General features: G+C 42.5%; 1 protein-coding gene across 1 annotated transcript in view; it reads right to left on the bottom strand.

Annotated features, from left to right (window-relative positions):
* PRDX1 (peroxiredoxin 1) overlaps positions 1–8,083 on the bottom strand; it is a 10,014-nt gene extending 1,931 nt beyond the window's left edge. The window contains exons 1-5 of the mRNA XM_043461492.1: positions 7,954–8,083; positions 6,172–6,288; positions 4,378–4,531; positions 3,538–3,660; positions 3,139–3,269 (exon numbers count right to left, since the gene is read on the bottom strand). Coding sequence (XP_043317427.1) covers positions 3,139–3,269; positions 3,538–3,660; positions 4,378–4,531; positions 6,172–6,277 — 514 coding nt within the window. The 5' untranslated portion in view covers positions 6,278–6,288; positions 7,954–8,083. The remainder of the gene's footprint in view (positions 1–3,138; positions 3,270–3,537; positions 3,661–4,377; positions 4,532–6,171; positions 6,289–7,953) is intronic.
* Positions 8,084–19,125: the final 11,042 nt, after the last annotated feature.

Below are 19,125 nucleotides of genomic sequence, written 5' to 3'. Positions count from 1 at the left end.
AAAAAAAAAAAAACTGACTTACCCACCCCCCCAACCCAAGAAAAAAACACAAGCTAAAAAATGACAAAGTTAGGACTGTGTAAACCCTAACACTAAGCTGCTGCTTCTATCAGCTGGCTCTTCAGAGATATGAAAGCAGCAGTTTGCCTTCTCAGTGTTCCTTAACTCTGCCAAACAAGAATGCCTAAAACACAAAGGGGCAGGACACCGCCACAAGGTCCTGCTTGTTTAAGTCATTGCCTTCTATACCTTGGTAAGCAAAAGGTCTGAGTTTGAATCTCTCAAACACTTTATGCAGAAAAGTATAACCTTCAGTCTTTCCTATGATCCTGAGTGAGCAATGCTCCTTGGGAAAACCTGAGGAAAGTGAGATAGGGGGAGCGATCTCTGATATTCCACTCTTCACCTGTTGTTTTGTCTTGCAGGAGACATGTAGTCACCAAAGTCCAGTAACAAAGCAGCAAAAGTCTCACTTTCTCCAGTGAGAGAAGCGAAGCCCTTTTCTCCCCTTGGATGTCATAGCCTCAGAGGTCAGACACTACAAACAGCCGTCTGGGAACAAGGTATGGATGCACTTAGCTGCTTTACAAAATCTCCATTTGATCCTTACATAGTCAGTCATTCCCTTTAGTGCCACCAAAGGGTTAGAGCACAGGTCATAAGTATAAACAAGCATCTGAGAATAAAGAGCAGCATAAAATCAGAGACCAGACCCAGCAGTTTACCACCAGGGAAACCAAAGATTCTTCTGTCCTGGAAGAAAACACAGCTTTAGAAGAGCCCAATTACACGACACAAAGATAGGAGGAATAATGAGCCAGAAAGAATAACCTTGACAACTTAGTATCCTTGCACTAAGGTCTCTTGGCACTTAAGACTGTACCAATAATCAATGACAGGAAAGAAAGATCCACACTTGGACTCATACACAACAGTGCTGGATTTTTAGAATTAATATGAAGCTCAGCACAACTGGCTGAGTCCCACATCTACCAGCTTTCAATAGAAGCTGAAGTACAACTCTCCCCAACACAGAAGGCTCTAAACAATGCCTTTCTCAGCATTTTAAATTATGTAAAAAAAAAAGGAGGGCTTTGAATTTTGACCCCAGTTCTACCATTAACTGAATACATGCAGTGTTTCAATAGTGGTTTATTGGTCCTAAAAACAGGAACACAGGGGCTTCCCTGGTCATTCAGTGGTGAAGAATTCACCTGCCAACACAGGAGACATTTCCACCCCTGATCCGGGAAGATCCCACATGTCACAGAACAACTAAGCCCGCGCACCCCAACCACTGAGTTTTAGAGCCCAGGAGCCACAGCTACTGAAGCCTGCGTGCCCAAGAGCCCGCAGCCCACGAGAGAAGCTCCCATGAGAAGCCCTCACACAGCACCTAGAGAGGAGCCCCCACTCGCAACTAGAGAAAAGCCCAAGTAGCAATGAAGACCCAACAGAGACAAAAATAAATTTTTTAAAAATTTTTGAAAAATGTAAAAAAATAGGAACTTAGAATTTAAGTAAAAAAATTTCTTTTTAGTATTGTCAGTTCACCCCTTTCTCTGCTAAAATGTAATACAGGTTCACTCAAAGATCCCCCCCAAAAAGTGTAAATTCAAGATAAAAGACATTTTAAAGAAAAATAGGAACATAGGATATACAAATATCAGATCATTATGTTGTACACCTGAAACTAACACATATCTCAATTTTAAAAACAGGACTGTAGGATTATTTGTCAAATAACACGACAGCACCTCATATAGAGTGCTTGATATCCACAGGCTCTCAAACACTAACTATCATAAGCCATTAAAGACTGCACACAGAAAGCTGTGCTTGTTTTAGTGGGATGCAAAGCAGCAGAGAACAACAAGAGTGTGAAGAAGCAAGCTTCACAACTCATGAAAGCTTGGGTTCAAGAGTCTATCCCAGTAAAAATTAATTAAAAAAAAAAAGTCTATACTATATATGCAAGGGAAAGTCCAATAAAGGGCCAACTTTGCCATCCCCTCCTCAGCTCCTTCCATCTTTGTGCTGAACTATTCTCCACCAGAGGGCAGTCTCAGCAGCTGTCTGCTTCAATCCAGAGCAAAGCCTACACAAACTTCTGCAAATGGTGCCTTCTGATTCCCATTACCTACTAGCCTTCCACTCCAGCCAAACTAGCACTTTTGGGTCCCCCAAACACCACTAATCCAGACTCTTAACTTCCACCTCCTGTAACTCATAAGATCAGAGCTGAACAGTAGCAGTGATCACAACTATTTTATATCCTCAATTACATTAAGCTGGGGTGGCTGGGTGGGGTTCAAGATCCCCTTCCCCTACATATCCAGCACTTGTAGCAGACTGAGGAGCTGTTCTTAAAACTAAACTCTTAGTTGGAATAAGGTGGTCTCATTACAAGCAACAACTCCACTGGGTGAAAGTGGGGAGTTTTCAGAAGCTACAGTCTTATAAACTGAGAGGCTGGGAGCAAGCAGTTCAGGACTTACTTTATCAAAAACACTTCAATGAGATTATTTCAGATGAGAAGGACCAGAGCAGTAAGAAAGACCTACACTCTAGTGAATGCTAGACAAAAACCATAAATTCAATCTTCTCAGTCATGTTTAGATTCATGACTCACAAAATCATCTTTAATCCTGAAACCAAGGACCTTGAGATTTCATCTCAAACCCTCTTGCCCTAACCCCTCCTCAAAAAAAAATTTTTTTTTCCAAAAAAATTTTTATATTGAGCATTTATACAATTTTGTATTTGGTGACTATAATTCTTTTTTTATATATATAATTCTTATAGATACAAAAAACACCCTGCACAACAGAATGAATTTTTAAAAGACAAAAATGTTAACACCTATGAGATCCTCCTACACTTTAACAAGTTGAATCTGCATGCAGCAGTAATTCTAAATGAGCAGGGTAGAAGCTGGGAATATGCAGTTGGAACAAAAAGCCTTTATATTCTCCTCCCCAAGCTGTTCTATTACCTCACCCCCACAAACCACTATAATTCTGAGACTGCAATTTCTTAAAGAGACATAATAACCCTTTTCCTATCCGGTAGACTTTGTTCCCACCATCTTTCCCACCCTATCACTCCACTGTCCTGTCACCGGGCAAACTGGCTTACCTTCCCCATGTTTGTCAGTAAACTGGAAGGCCTGAACTAGTCTCAGTGTCTCATCCACAGAGCGGCCAACAGGAAGGTCGTTTATGGTGATCTGTCGAAGGATACCTTTATCATCAATAATAAAAAGTCCCCTGGAAGAAAATATTAAAGGTCTGAGAGACAGTACAGTTTTAGAAATTGCTGTTAGAGTAAATCAACAGAAACTGGCCTTCCGAACCTTAGGTCCTGCATGAAGAATGAAACCATTATGCCATATACCTTAAACTTACACAGTGATGTATATCAATTATTTCTCAGCAAAACAGGAAAAAAAAAAGAAATAAGAAAAGTCTCCACAGATCACAGCTCTACTTATAAAAGATCTTCAGCCAATCAGCCAGTTTCCTGGTGTATATATACCTGAATGAGATGCCTTCATCGGCCTTTAAGACCCCATAGTCCTGAGCAATGGTGCGCTTGGGGTCTGATATCAAGGGAATGTTCATGGGTCCCAGTCCTCCTTGTTTCTTGGGTGTGTTGATCCTAAAGTAAAAAAACACACATGCAATCACACTCATTCAAATTCTTCTATAATAAAAGCATTCACTATATCTATCCCACCCCAACATTGCTAATCTAACTCCCCAGAAAACTTTTCAAGTTTTTTCCAGCAGTAAATGGTGGTTTAGTCGCTAAGTTGTGTCCGACTCTTGCGACTCTATGGACTATAGCCTGCCAGGCTCCTCTGTCCATGGGATATTCCAGGCAAGAATACTGCCATTTCCTTCTCCAGGGGATCTTCCCAACCCAGGAATCGAATCCGGGTGTCCCACATTGCAAGCAGATTCTTTACCGACTAAGCTATGAGGGAAGCCCAGTAGTAAATGCCTGAGACCAATTAAAGTCACCAGGGTACATTCAGCTGCAACCCAAGCTGCTTTTCCTCTACTGCTAAGTTATAAAAGCAACAAAAGGAAGTCAGAGCATTTGCACTCCTTCCATGAGGAGCCAGAAGTCAATATTTGAAAAAGTCCATTGCCAAAGCCTCCGGGTTCCAGTTGCTGCTTACAAGTTCCTATGCCTGGACTTCCCTGGTAGTCCAGTGATTAAGACTTCTACCGCGCTTCCACTGCATAAGACACAGGTTTGCTCCCTGGCTGGAGAACTAAGATCCCACATGCCACACAGCACAGCTACAAAAAAAAAAATCCATAATAATTTTCTAAAATAAGCCCATGCCAAATGGACCAAGAGATTTACCATGCCAGGTGACAGAAGTGAGAATCCACAGAAGCACCAATTACTTGGCAGTTGAGTTTCTTAAATTCTTCTGCCCGATCACTGAAAGCAATGATCTCCGTGGGGCACACAAAGGTGAAGTCAAGAGGGTAAAAGAAGAACACAACATATTTTCCTGAAAAAAAAAAAAAAATGCCCAAGTTACCCTTTGAAATAGATTTCCTTGCTTTGCAGAGAATGTAAACCTAAAGACATTTTCCTATGGGAAAAATGAAGCCTGATGGCAGACAACTGTTAAAACACCAAGATGCTCAACACAGCTACTGTAGAACCTCGGCCATAAGAACAAGTTCTTCCAATTTCCATGCTTTATTTTCCTTCTTCCATGTTAGCTGCCAACTACAGATAAGCACTGTTTGGTCTAATCTTGATCTTCTCTGGGTAGTTAAAATTAACATAAAACACCAAGTTCTTCAGTGAAGAAAAGAAAAAACAAAAATGCAATCATCTACTGCCAACACTCATATAATCAGTGCCCAGAAAGAGCTGAATTGCTGGATACTCTGCCACAAGGCAACAAGACCAACAAGACAAAGTCAGAGCCTTGGCTATTTTTCCACAGTGAACCACAGTAACATGATAGGTAAGGTCTAAGTGATCACCTAAATCACCACAAACATGGTTCAAATAAGTCTGATAGGATGCACATGCAAAGAAAAAATTTCTAAGACAAAAGTTGCCAAAATTCTCCTGGTAGGTAATAGGATTTCTAGTTGGAATTTTATGAAAGTCATTCTGATTACCAATTGAAGTAGATCTTCAACCTGTAAAGCAGTCTCTCACCAACAATTCCAAATATTCACATTTCCAGATACCAGCAATGTTTCAAAATCAAAATAAGCTGGTCCTTTTGACATTCACTTCAACCTTCCCCCAGGGTTTTGCTAACAAGCTTCAGCAGGTCAAGCCCAGGAGGGCACAGAGCAACTCTTCCTAAACCTCATGCCTTTACCCTTGGGCCAGGGTCACCTCCCTATGGTGCTACTTACTTTTGTTTGCCAGGAGGAGCTTCCCTCCATAGGGCCCCACTTATCTGCTCTCATTCCAACCAGTATGTATAATTTGTTAGGAAATCTCGTCATAGGTTTTACCCAAAAGCTAACTCTATGAAATGCTATATCACCAAGAAAGGTATACTTGACGCCTGAGTTCTTAGGTTTGCATTCTAGGAAATCCATATTTTGAACTGTCCCAGAATACCTTGCTATTCTAGGGCAGTAAAGTAAAAAAATCCTCATTAGTATTTGCCTGGTGTCTACATGAAACTACTTAACAGAAAGGAGAGTTGTTCCAATTGTGACATCAATTTTTCTCTGGGGGTAAAATGTCAAGGGAACATGCCTAAACCCTCAATCGTGACACACATTTTTTAAACTGAACAGTTTCACAGCTCCAAAGACTTGAGCTCTGAAGCTTTAAATTGTCCAAGGCTTTAAACTGAAACAAGATAATAAGTGTATCTCCAGTAAAATAACTGAGGAGCAATATTGGGAAGATAATTGAGATATTATGTCCAGATATAATGAAGTATGAACATGCCTTCTCCAGAAGTAGTTTGGACTTGGGAGATCTACCCTATGTTCACAGATGGTAATCACCACTTCAATTCAATAGGAAGGCAACAGCCTCTTATCCTAAAGACAAATGAAATGTAAAAATCATTTTACACTCAAACATGACAAGAGATACAGAGAGTGAACAAGCCCTCCCTAGATTGTAATGTAATTCCATGTTAATTAACCTAATTACTCTTACCTTTGTAGTCAGCTAGGCTGATATCCTTGAACTGCCCATCTGGCATAACAGCTGTTGCTTTGAACTGGGGGGCACGGTGCCCAATTTTGGCATTTCCTGAAGACATAGTGCTATCAGCTGGAAAAAATAAGAGAAAGTGAATTAGAAACAAGTCTTACTTTTCTAGATAACAACCTTCATCTATTTAAGAGACTCAGCTGGAGAAATTGTGCAGTGGTCTTGAGTATACACATAAACTTTTATAACAGTAAGAAGCATAAACTGAGCTTTCCAATTCTTCCAACAAAAATATTACACATCTCTGAATCTCAGCTCCGTTTTCATTTTTGAGTGGCAGGACTGTGCATTTGAGGTTTTTTAATTTTTACTGGAATATAGTTGATTTACAATGTTGTTTTCACTTTAAAATGGAAATTTCTTTATAAACTGAACTCTTCCTGTTCCTGAACCATCATCTGTTGCATTTTCTTGTGTACGTTTATTATACAAGTGTACACAGAGAGAAAAGGGTGGAAATTCTCAAACCTGGACCCAAACGTGCAATCCCATAAACACTAAGCACCCAAGCCCCAGAAGCTGCCACGATGCCCTTTCCCTGGACTGCGCCTCCATCTGCCTTCAGAACGTGGGAAGCACACTTTAATCTTTCTCTGGGTAGATTTCCCAAGACACACACCCTAAAGCCAATCCAACTTTTTAAGAGGCCAAGACCAAGATTATGGCATCTGCTCAATTTCAAAATTCTAAGTGTTGTGTTTAAAGCCCAGAAGTCCCTTCAAAAGTGAGTTTACCTAGGGACCAAGGTCCTGGAAAAATGTTAAGTAGAACAAGAGTCAATTTATTGCCAAAAAGCAATGTAACACTGGATTCACCCTGGTCAAGACCAAGGTAAGATTTAACCCAGTAAATCATCAGTTTGATAATCCCAAGAAGCTAACTTTTCAAGTCCCAAAATTCTTGGTTCATAATACTACAACCATAAAAAAGATTGAACAGAGACTGTGACAGGTTTTTTTTAACCGCTTAACACCTTTAATAGCAAACCAAAAAACCCAACCAAACACAGGAGGTGACCCTAATATACATGTCCTCCTTATTCAAACCTGCTTTTCCAGGGGATCCCCACGTCCACTAAAGCACGACCAAGCGCGGGGGCGGGGCGGCTGCTGGATTTCCACCGGGTGTGTCCCCTTCAGGAACTCGCCCCTTGAACGTCCTTGGTGAAAGCCACTCCCCCAAAACCCACTTCTGGTACCCTCCCTGCACTGCCATCATCAGCCCCAGCCTAACACCTCAGAAAGGTCCAGCAGAAGAGTGCTCAGTCTTCACCGAGGGCATTTAGAATCACTACAAATCCCATTCTGCAGATGGAAAAATAAAGACGAAGAACGGAATCTTAGTAACTTTCCACACCTGAAGACCGGGAACAGCCTCTCCCTCTACTACACGACCGACGGCTAGCCCTCAGTTCCTGATCAGTTTGCAGATTCACTCGAGAAATTTCCCTTACCCGCCCGTCAGGGGACTCCATCACCACCAACCCGCCCAGACGCCACGCCAAGCCAATCAGCGCTTTCTGCTTGTGTTGCTGGGGGTAGGGGAGACTCAAGCTGCCGTTAGCCTCTGGTTTCAGCCTCGTCCCCGCACCCAAAGGAGCCCCACACGAGGGCCGCTTCGCCTGGCCGCCTTCTTTGTCCGAGGAGCCCAGCTGAGTTCGGCGGACCCCGATGAGAAGACGGAAAAGATGCCGGGCGGGGCGTGGGGCGCTGCCCTCATACTCACCAATTCCACAGAAAGACGACCGATGCCAGCGAGGAAGAAGACACGCAAAGCGTGCGCGGGACCCTGCTTTTATAGCCTGTAAGGCTCTCGCGAGAGTCAGGGCGGGCCGGGGGTGCGGACGGGGGAATGGGGAGGGGGATCTGGCCGGAGCACCGCCCCGACCCAACGTGCCCCGCCAGGATGACTCAGCGCTTTCCCTCACTGGGGGCGGGCTCCCGCCCTTAGAGTACGAATCCCCCTTCCCGCCGCCGACGGTTGAGGTCGGAGTTTGAGGCGTTCTTTCAATCATTACAGAACACGAACGCCTCCTCCTTGTTCGTAAGGCCCAAACCAGGGTGCGGGCCCTTGCTGCTGCTCACGGAAGACTACGTCTAGCCAAACCCTGAAGAGAACGATCTCTTCAAGTAGTTCTGAAATATTCCGCCCCTATTTCCGCAGCCTCTGCTCTAGTGCTGATCCTCCGTAACCCTCATTATTTAGACAGCCTCCCTTGTTCTTCCTTAGAACAGGGTTGTTGCGTTCCAGCTCCCCTGCATGAGTTCCTATCCCATCTACTCCACTGCGGCTGGAGGAAATTTTCTGAAATCTGATCTCATTCATTCACCTCTCTGATTTGTGGTTCATAGAAACTGGGACTCTGTCTTCCTCTGTTAAAACTCTTGTTTTATGTGTGGCATTCAGGCAAGAGTCTTAGTCAATTAGCCTTACTTTTCTCGCCTGTAGAATGGGAATACTATGAATTCTTTGTTGAGATCATCTCTAGCTTATTTAGCAATTCTCACACATTAAAAGTGTTAGCTGTTGTTATTAGTGTAACTCTTCTTGCTCCTCTGTTGTAACACCTAGGACAGAGAGTAACTGAAACCTCGGGCTTTTGTTCGAACATGCAGAACCTGTTCTCTCCTATTTGGCCTGCAGAAAACGTGTCAGCTGAAGCATTACCTTCTGACTTCCACTGATCCTCAATTCATTCCATCCTTTCTGCCCAAACAGTAGCCTGCTTGGTCACAACCATCTCTGCGTCCTCAAGTCACAACATAGCACTGGATATAAAATAAAGAATGTTGGATACATATGTTAGTTAGAATAGGAAACAGGAGACCAGAATGGCGGTGGCTAAAAGACAAGGAAGGGAAAAGCCCGCGAAAATAGAACAAAGGAAGGCCTAGGGCTGGAGTGAGGACCTCAGGTAGAACAAACAGCACTCCTGGCTAGCCCAGTTTACATAGGGCAGGCCCAGGGGGAGGAAAAAACAGAACACAGAGTACTGTGCTCCCCTTTCTGCCCACAGCCCCCAATACCCTGTTTCCTTTGGACCTTTATAGCAAGATAAAAAGTAGGAAAATGCTGTGTCATTCTGGTTGAGCATCTCAAAATGTTTTGGCATTTATCATCCTACTGCACAACAGTAGTGATTTTATTTCCCCTTTTTTTCCTTCTCTGCCTGAGAGGAACAGTTATTTGGCCATTACTCATGTCCTTCTATTTTTATTTTTAATTGGTCACAGCCATCCATTACTGTGCTCAATCAAATTTTATTCTTTTTTTAATATCGTTAATATTTTCATTTATTTATTTCTTTTTAGTTGTGCTGAATCTTTGGTGCTGTGCCAGCTTTCTTTACTGGCTATGGGGAAGGGGGTTGCTACTCTTTGTTGTGGTGAATGGGCTTCTTATTGAGTTGGTTTCTCATGTTGCAAGCACAGGCTCTAGGCATGCAGAGTTCAGTAGTTACTGGCGCATGGGCTCAGTTGCCTTTTAGCATGTGGGATCTTCCTAGACCAGGGAAGATCCATAATTGAATCCATGTCCCCTGCATTGGCAGGCAGACTCTTATCGACTGTGCCACCAGGGAAGCCCCTCATTTACTTCTTGAGGGTTCAGGGGAAAACAGACATTCAGAGTTTAGTGTTTTTGTGTAATCAGTCACTAAGTCGTGTCCCACTCTTTTGTGACCCCATGGACTGTCGCCCACCAGGCTCTTCTGTCCACTCTTCTGTCCATGGGAATTTCCCAAGCAAGAATACTAGAGTGGGTTGCTGTTTCCTTCTCCGGGGGATCTTCCTGACTCAGATCAAACTTGTGAATCCTGCATTAGCCTCAGAGCTTAATAGTGGATGCTTATTGCTGTTAAACCAACAACACACAGTCCTACTTCACCCAGAAGAAAATTACCATTTATTGTGTCTACCATGTGTCAGGCCCTGGGCTGGGCACTTATCTTATTTAAAAATCAAGACTTATCCTGGCCCAGGGAAATATTAATATCCAGTTCTGGTGGGAATATAAAAAAAGGAAATAGCAGGACAGTTCTGACAAGAGAAGAACTCTATTGACTGCCTGTGTAATTAAGTGATGGTAGAGTCTCTTTCCTCAAAGGACTGTAAAGATTTTGGAAATGGGGGCAGGGAAACTTTATCCTTCTACGGGACCCTTGTCCTCCCTGTTCACCAGTAGTTCTGGGAAGGATTTTATGTTTTATTTATATTTGTAGTACCAGAACCCCTCATGCTAACTGGCCTAGGAGATGTGCTTAATTAATTTTGGAAAGCACCACAGATTTTTGAGATGTGGAGTTGACTTACTTGAACTACATTTTAAGATGATGATTCTAGCAGTTGTGTAATGGATGAACACAATGACTAGGAGACAAGAGACCAACTGAGAGGCTATTGCAATATTCCAAGTAAGAGAAGTCTCACAGGGACTCCCCTACTGGTCCAGTAGCTAAGAATCTGCCTTTCAACGCAGGGGGCACAGGTTCGATCCCTGGTTGGGGAACTAGGATCCCACAGCAATCATAACTAGTAATGAGGGGCAACACTGTTAGCAACTAAGTGCTCGAGCCACGTCAAAGATCCCAAGTGCTGCCTCTAAGACAGAATGCAGCCATATCTAACTAAATAAATAAATATTTTTTAAAAGAAAAAGAGAAGTCTCATAACTAATGACATTGGCAGCAGGAAGGGAAGAAGAAGAGAAAGTATATTTATACAGGCTTTTGGATTACTTGCATTTAGGGTGAGAGGAAAGAGGAGGTTCAGTCTGAGTCCTTGGTTTCATAGGAAACACATAGGAGGAGACAATTTTAGGTTAAAAATAGTGATAAACATTTATTGAGTACTACCTGTTTTATAGATGAGATGCCTGATACCCAAAGAAGTTAAGTAAATTGTCTAAAGTCACAGCTAAGTGGTGTTGGAGCCAGATGCCATCCAGGCCAGCAGAGCCATCATGTTGCACATGAGGCAGATGTAACATTTATATAGACCACATAGACCATAATGTGAATGGTGCCCCCTGGAGATGTGCCTTACAGTGGTTTAGCCAGGCTGACTCTGGAGTCTACCTTATTACTGACTCCTCTCTTAAAGGAGACAATAATCAGTTTGGTTTGAGGCAAACAGCACTGAGATGCTCACAAGACAGCCAGGTAGAATTATCCAGAGTTGCCGTTTGGAGATGAACATTTGAACATTTCCTATTTATAGGAGGCCTATTCTCTACTAGGTAACAGACATGCAAAGATATTCAAAACACCATCTATTGAGGTGTTTTGAAGAATCATTAAAGAGTTAGCTAGAGCTTCCCTCCCTGGTGGTTCAGTGGTTGAGAATCTGTCTGCCAATGCAGAGGACACAGGTTCCATCCCAGGTCTGGGAAGATCCTACATGCTGCAGGACAACTAAGCCAATGCACACAGCTACTGAGCCGCACTCTAGAGCCTGTGAAATGAAACTACTGAAGTCCACACACACTAGAGCCCATGCTTTGCAATAAAAAAAAGCCACCGCAATGAGACACCTACACACCACAACTAGAAAGTAGCCCCCACTTGCTGCAACTGGAAAAAGCCCTTGTACAGCAACAAAGACCCAGCACAACCAAAGATAAATAAATGAATAAAAATAACTTTTTAAAAAAAGAGTTAGCTAAGGAGAAGGAGTTAGCTAAGATCCAACCAGTCCATTCTAAAGGAGATCAGTCCTGAGTGTTCATTGGAAGGACTGATGCTGAAGCTGAAATTCCAATACTTTGGCCACCTGATGCAAAGAGCTGACTCTTTTGAAAAGACCCTGATGCTGGGAAAGATTGAAGGTGGGAGGAGAAGGGGACAACAGAGAATGAGATGGTTGAATGGCATCACCGACTCAATGGACCTGAGTTTGAGCAAGCTCCGGGAGTTGGTGATGGACAGGGAGGCATGGCGTGCTGCAGTCCATGGGGTCACAAATAATCGGACATGATTGAGCAACTGAACTGAACTGAACTGAACTAAAGGAGAAGAAAAGTGTGGAATGAGTTCCAGGCAGAGAAAACAGCAAAAGAAGTGGAAAACAATATGTTTGGGGAAGCACAAAAAGTTGAATATTAGTAATATGTAAATGCGGAAGTCTAGAATGTAGAGACTAAGAACACAGAGATTCTTTATGATGTACCCCATAAGCTAGGCTGAGGAGCTTGAATTTTATCCCAGGGGGCAAAATTGAATATGGAAGTATAGAAAGAAAGTAAGAGTTGTGAATAGGAGAATGACCACATCAGGCTGTATTATTTATCATTCTGGCAGCTGCAGCAAAAATAGATTTAGGGGACCAAGAGATAAAGGATAAGGGAGACCAAGAAGGAAGCTATAGCCATGACTGGGGGAAAGAGGTCAAGAGCCCGAGGGAAGACAGTAGTGCCAAGCGTGGAAAGATGGGGTCAGATGGCAGAGTTTGCAAGATCTGAGCATCAGTTACAAGAATTAAGAGAGAGGAAGGAGTCAAAGATGAGTCCCAGGGAAAATGGGTGAAGATGGTGCAATTCGGAAGAGATAATGAGTCTACTTTGGGACATGCTGAATTTGAGATTCCCGGAGGAGATGGACAGGGGGATGTTGGAAATGTAGAAACTTGAGTGTAAACCTGTGGAAAGGCAGGGACCCTGCCTATGCTGTTCAGCACATTATAACTCTAATACTTAGCAGCATGCTTCCAGGCACATGATAGGTACAGTAGATATTTGTTAAATGAATTAATGCATTACACTTTCTGGCATAATTTGTGATATCAAGGATATCTGAAACTGTAGGAGGAAAATGAAATCCCTAAGAAAGTGGAGAGAGGGGAGCCAAGACCAGAATCTCCAAGATTTTCTATGAGGATAAGAGGAGGGACAAAAGCAGTTAAAGGAAGTTTAAAAAACCTACCCAAAACCAAAACCTAACCGAAACCAAAAAAATGCAGCATTTTGTGCACAAAGGGTCATTCATGAAGATGGACTGTTTCTACCCAGAATAATTTCCTTTGATATTCACCATCAGCATTGAAGTTTATTGCACCTAGCAAAGGATAACAAAAAAGCAAACAAACCAAAAAAGGAATGAGTTAACAGTTCAGTCATTATGTAGATTTATATGTCACCCTTGAGATTTACTGCTGAGTTTTCTCTAAAATCCTTTAAATTAAAAAAAAAAAAAATCTGTTACTAAGTTACTGGTTGCTAAGGGCTTTAAGTGGGGCTTTCTTAAAAAGAATTGCTTCAGGTCAGGTCAGCTGCTCAGTAGGCCCTTAAAATTTTTCTCTGTCTAGTTCAAATAAGGATGGCTCTCTGCTGGGCACAGCATTGGTTCCCAGCATGGTTCTGTAAAAGATTTAGTTCTCTCGATCTATTAAAATAGTATTCTGAGGGGACTTCCCTGGTGGTCCAGTGGCTAAGCATCCATGCTCCCAATGCAGGGGGCCTGGGTTCAATTCCTGGTCAGGGAACTAGGTCCCACATGCTGTGACTAAGACCTGGCACAGTCAATTAAATAAATAAAAATAAATATAACTTACAAAAAAAAAAATAGTATTCTGAAACAAAAGTAACATTAGGTCTCTTATGAAAGGAAAAATATTCATGAGGATCCCCAATGTTGCTTTGATTTATTAAACTTAATTATTTAACTTTCATTAATTTTATTTCATTTTTAAAATTCAGAATACATATGTATATGTGTGTGTGCATGCTCAGTTGCTTTGATCGTGTCCAACTCTTTGCAACCCTATGCACTGTGGCCCACCAGGCTCCTCTGTGCATGGAATTCTCCAGGCAATAATACTGTTGTGGGTTGCCATGCCCTCCCCCAGGGGATCTTCCAGACCCAGGGATTGAACTTGGGTCTCCTGCACTACAGGTGATTCTTTACTGCTGAACCATGGGGGAAGCCCCATATATATGTATGCTGCTGCTGCTGTTGCTAAGTCACTTCAGTCATGTCCGACTCTGTGCGACCCCATAGACGGCAGTCCACCAGGTGCCCCTGTCCCTGGGATTCTCCAGGCAAGAACACTGGAGTGGGTTGCCATTTCCTTCTCCAATGCATGAAAGTGAAAAGTGAAAGTGAAGTCACTCAGTTGTACCCAACTCTTAGCGACCCCATGGACCACAGCCTACCAGGATCCTCCGTCTATGGGATTGTCCAGGCAAGAGTACTGGAGTGGGTTGCCATTGCCTTCTCCATATATATGTATCAGTTCAGTACAGTTCAATCGCTCAGTGGTGTACAACTCTTTGCGACCCCATGAACCGCAGTATGCTAGGCCTCTCTGTCCATCACCAACTCCCGGAGTCCACCCAAACCCATGTCCATTGTGTCAGTGATGCCATCCAACCATCTCATCCTCTGTCGTCCCCTTCTCCTCCTGTCCTCAATCTTTCCCAGCATCAGTGTCTTTTCAAATGAGTCAGTTCTTCGCATCAGGTAGCCAAAGTATTCGAGTTTCAGCTTCAACATCAGTCCTTCCAATGAACACCCAGGACTGATCTCCTTTAGGATGGACCGGTTGGATCTCCCTGCAGTCCAAGGGACTCTCAGGAGTCTTCTCCAACACCACAGTTCAACAGCATCAATTCTTCTGTGCTCAGCTTTCTTCACAGTCCAACTCTCACACCCATACATGACCACTGGAAAAGCCATAGCCTTGACTAGACAGACCTTTGTTGGCAAAGTAATGTCTCTGCTTTTTAATATGCTGTCTAGGTTGGTCATAACTTTCCTTCCAAAGAGTAAGTGTCTTTTAATTTCATGGTTGCAATCACCATCTGTAGTGATGTTTGCAGATATATATGTATTTTGCAACATAGTGCAGCATTCAGAATCTTAGTTCCCTGACTGAGAATCAAACTTGTGCCCCCTGCATTAGAAGCACAGAGTCTTAACCACAAGTCCTCCAGGGAAGTCCCTATATTCAGAATATTTAATATTTTGATAGGTTAAGCAATATTGAATATAATTTAAAATATTTTTTCATGAAAATGTTCTTCTTGTTAATCACTACTATACTTGCTGCTGATGAATTATTGCCAGTTATAATATACAAAATGAGTTTATTTTAAACAATACCCTTCATGAATATGGTCCCAATACTATTATAGTTCATCACCTCCTGGGTTCTGCATACTTTTACTGGCTAACACATGTGTTGGTGACTCAATTCTCCTATTACCTTTCTCTGTTCAACTAGCCATGAAACTGGTTCATACAGTGTTTTTTTACATCATCTGGCCCTCACTTAACTTAAAGCAGTAGTTACATCACAGCACTAATTTGCTGTGGTGGACACAGTTAACTGACTCATCAACAGCAATTGCCCCCTTCTTCATACTAACTAGATGCAACAGGTGAGGTAATTCAATGTGAGTATAAAGCAGATGTGGAGAAGGCAATGGCAACCCACTCCAGTACTCTTGCCTGGAAAATCCCATGGTCGGAGGTGTCTGGTAGGCTGCAGCCAATGGGGTCGCTAAGAATCGGACACGACTGAGCGACTTCACTTTCACGCATTGGAGAAGGAAATGGCAACCCACTCCAGTGTTCTTGCCTGGAGAATCCCAGGGACGGGGGAACCTGGTGGGCTGCCGTCTATGGGGTCACACAGAGTTGAACATGACTGAAGTGACTTAGCAGCAGCAGCATAAAGCAGATGTCCTAGAGCAATGATTATCTTAACCTTAGGACTTGCTAACCTAATAGCAACCTGTCATAAACTTATAAACCATTAAAGTTAAACCTGTAAACCATTAAAGTTAAACCTATAAACCATTAAGGTTAAACCTATAAACTATTAAAGTTAAATCAGTTCAATTCAGTTCAGTTGCTCAGTCCTGTCTGACTCTGTGACCCCATGAACTGCAGCACGCCAGGCCTCCCTGTCCATCACCAACTTCCAGAGTTTACTCAACTCATGTCCGTTGAGTCGGTGATGCCATCTAACCATCTCATCCTCTGTTGTCCCCTTCTCCTTTGGCCTTCAATCTTTCCCAGCATCAGGGTATTTTCAAATGAGTCAGCTCTTCGCGTCAGGTGGCCAAAGTATTGGAGTTTCAGCTTCAACATCAGTCCTTCCTGCCGGGAGCCAACACACGAGACCCTACCCATGACAAGGCCATAAGGGAGAAAACGTGATGGGCAAGGCGGATCAGGTTTTCAGGGGTTTAGAAAAGGTCAGCTCACGAGACCCTACCCCTAACAAGGCCATGAGGGAGAAAACCTGATGGGCAAGGCGGATCAGGTTTTCAGGGGTTTCGAAAAGGCCAGCTCACGAGATCCCACCCATGACAAGGTCACGAGGAGAAAGCCTGACAGGCAAGGCAGATCAGGTTTTCAGGGATTTCGAAAAGCTGCCCCTGGCGCTCACCTTAAAGATGGTATCTGTCTTTCTGATGCCTGCCTCAATGGACTACTCCCTAATTTCTGTGACACAGGCAGGAAGGCCTTCCCTGATCTCTTCCCAAATAAGAATCAATTTAGAACTTTAATCAATAAGTTTCCCAGGTGATGGTATTTTATGAGATTATCCAGGGTGAAAGGAGTGTTTTAATTTAAACTCCTTTGCTGGTAGTTTGTTAGCCAAATGCATTTATGCCCTTGGTACTAATATGCATGATTGCTTATAATATCCTAATCATAAAATAGCATAAAGAACCTGATTATATAAAAGCCCTAATAGACATAGAGCCTTTTTAAGGGGTAAAGGAGTCCTATTAGAAAACACAAGAAAAATCATTCTATAGGTGGTTATTGGGTTGAGATTTGCTTGCTGTGTTTTGCTTTTAATGTGCTAAGGTAGTGTTATAGAAACCATTGTTAATATAGTTTAAGATCTAGAGAAATAAGGACTTAGCCCTAGTGTGGTAACAATGAGATGGTTGTTAATTGTCAGCCAGGAGTGCTAGGCAGAGGCTGCCTCACTGAAGCCGCAGAGTCTGTATGGGGTAAACTTCTTAGATAAATGCAACTGACAACTTTTGCAGAAGGATTAATTTTGTATTAACAAGGATATAATTCTACTCTGTACTATTTCCCTATGAGACTGCTGCCATTCAGTTAAGGTAACCATAAAAACAGAAAACAGGTTTACATTCACCTGCCCTGCATAAAATGTTAATGGCCCCAAGGCCAGAAGATCATGTGCTAAGAATTACTATAGAATTAGAAAGCAAAAAACATCCTGCTTTTCCTAAAAAACAAAATGATGTAATACTAATCCTGTGTAATCATGAGTAAGCATCTTGTACCTTGAAAATGTTCTGTGAAAGGGTATAAAACTGGTTGTCAAAAAGTAAAACACAGACTTGGCCCTATCAAGGCTGGTCTCACGTGTCCTCTCTCTCTCTCTCTCTCTCTCTCTCTCACACACACACCGTTCATCCTGAGGGTATCCCCTGGATCCTGCCAAGGCACCTTCCAATGAGTACTCAGGACTGATGTCCTTAGGATGGACTGGCTGAATCTCCTTGCAGTCCAAGGGGCTCTCAGGAGTCTTCTCCAACACCACAGTTCAAAAGCATCAATTCTTCGGCGCTTAGCTTTCTTTATAGTCCAACTCTCACCTCCATACATGACCACTAGAAAAACCATAGCCTTGACTAGACTTTGTTAGCAAAGTAATGTCTCTGCTTTTTAATATGCTGTCTAGGTTGGTCATAACTTTCCTTCCAAGGAGTAAGCGTCTTTTAATTTCATAGCTGCAGTCACCATCTGCACTGATTTTGGAGCCCCCAAAAGTAAAGTCTGTCACTGTTTCCACTGTTTCCCCATCTGTTTGCCATGAAGTGATGGTACCAGATGCCATGATCTTAGCTTTCTGAATGTTGAGCTTTAAGCCAACTTTTTCACCCTCCTCTTTCACTTTCATCAAGAGGCTCTTTAGTTCTTCTTCACTTTCTGCCATAAGGGTGGTGTCATCTGCATATCTGAGGTTATTGATATTTCTCCTGGTAATCTTGATTCCAGCTTGTGCTTCATCCAGCCCAGCGTTTCTCATGGTGTACTCTGCATATAAGTTAAATAAGTTAAACTAAAGTTAAATGCTTTAATGTAATTGTAACAACAAATACAGTCATAGAAATAAAAATCCCAGGGTAGTGCTTAGTTATGAGTGCATCCAGATAATTTAAAATAGATTTATGTTAACTTTTTAAATTGTCACTGAAAGAAAAACATTACATTTAACAGCCCTCAAAGAACACTTGAATCCTTTAATTTACAAAATTATATCAGGGACACACGAAGGCCTACAAATCCCAACAGAAATACTGTTTTCAAGGATATGTTTGTTAGAATTGAATACAGTTGCAAGTAACAGACAACTCAAATAACAAGCTCAACCAAATAGAGGATTAATTTTTCCCATTTAATAAGTCATCAGTCCAAGGCTGCTCTCAGGAACCCCGAGTTTTCACTTTCTCTTCCCAAATCTCTAGCATGCAGCTTTTACTCTTACAATTACCTTATAGTCACAAAATGTCTGCTCTACCTCCAATCTTATACCTATACTCCAGGCAGGGAGAAGGGAAAAGGCAGCCAAAAGTAGATGTGAACTCTAAATGGGGAGGCAAAGCATTCCCAGAAAGCCTCAGTTTACACAGTATTTGCCTGAGTATGTGCATGACTGCTCCTAGCTATAAGGGAGTCTGGAAATTATGTCTATTAATTGGGCATACTGCCAATCCAAACACAATTGAGATTCTGTTAGGAAGGAAGGAAGGGAGGGAGGGAGGGAGGAAGCGTATTAGATAAGCAACTGACTTTGATGAATTGGACAATAGAAACAGGATTCTGACTGTAGCCATGTAACAATGTTGAAATGCTAGAAAAAGAGACTAAGGTTTATCTTTTTCCTACTCTTGCTACAGATGGCAATT

This window comes from Cervus canadensis, chromosome 2, assembly GCF_019320065.1.
Source record: "Cervus canadensis isolate Bull #8, Minnesota chromosome 2, ASM1932006v1, whole genome shotgun sequence".
In the NCBI taxonomy this organism is placed as follows: Eukaryota; Metazoa; Chordata; class Mammalia; order Artiodactyla; family Cervidae; genus Cervus; species Cervus canadensis.
The sequence above is the reverse complement of the archived record's forward strand: the minus strand, read 5'-3'. Positions and strand labels throughout refer to the sequence as shown.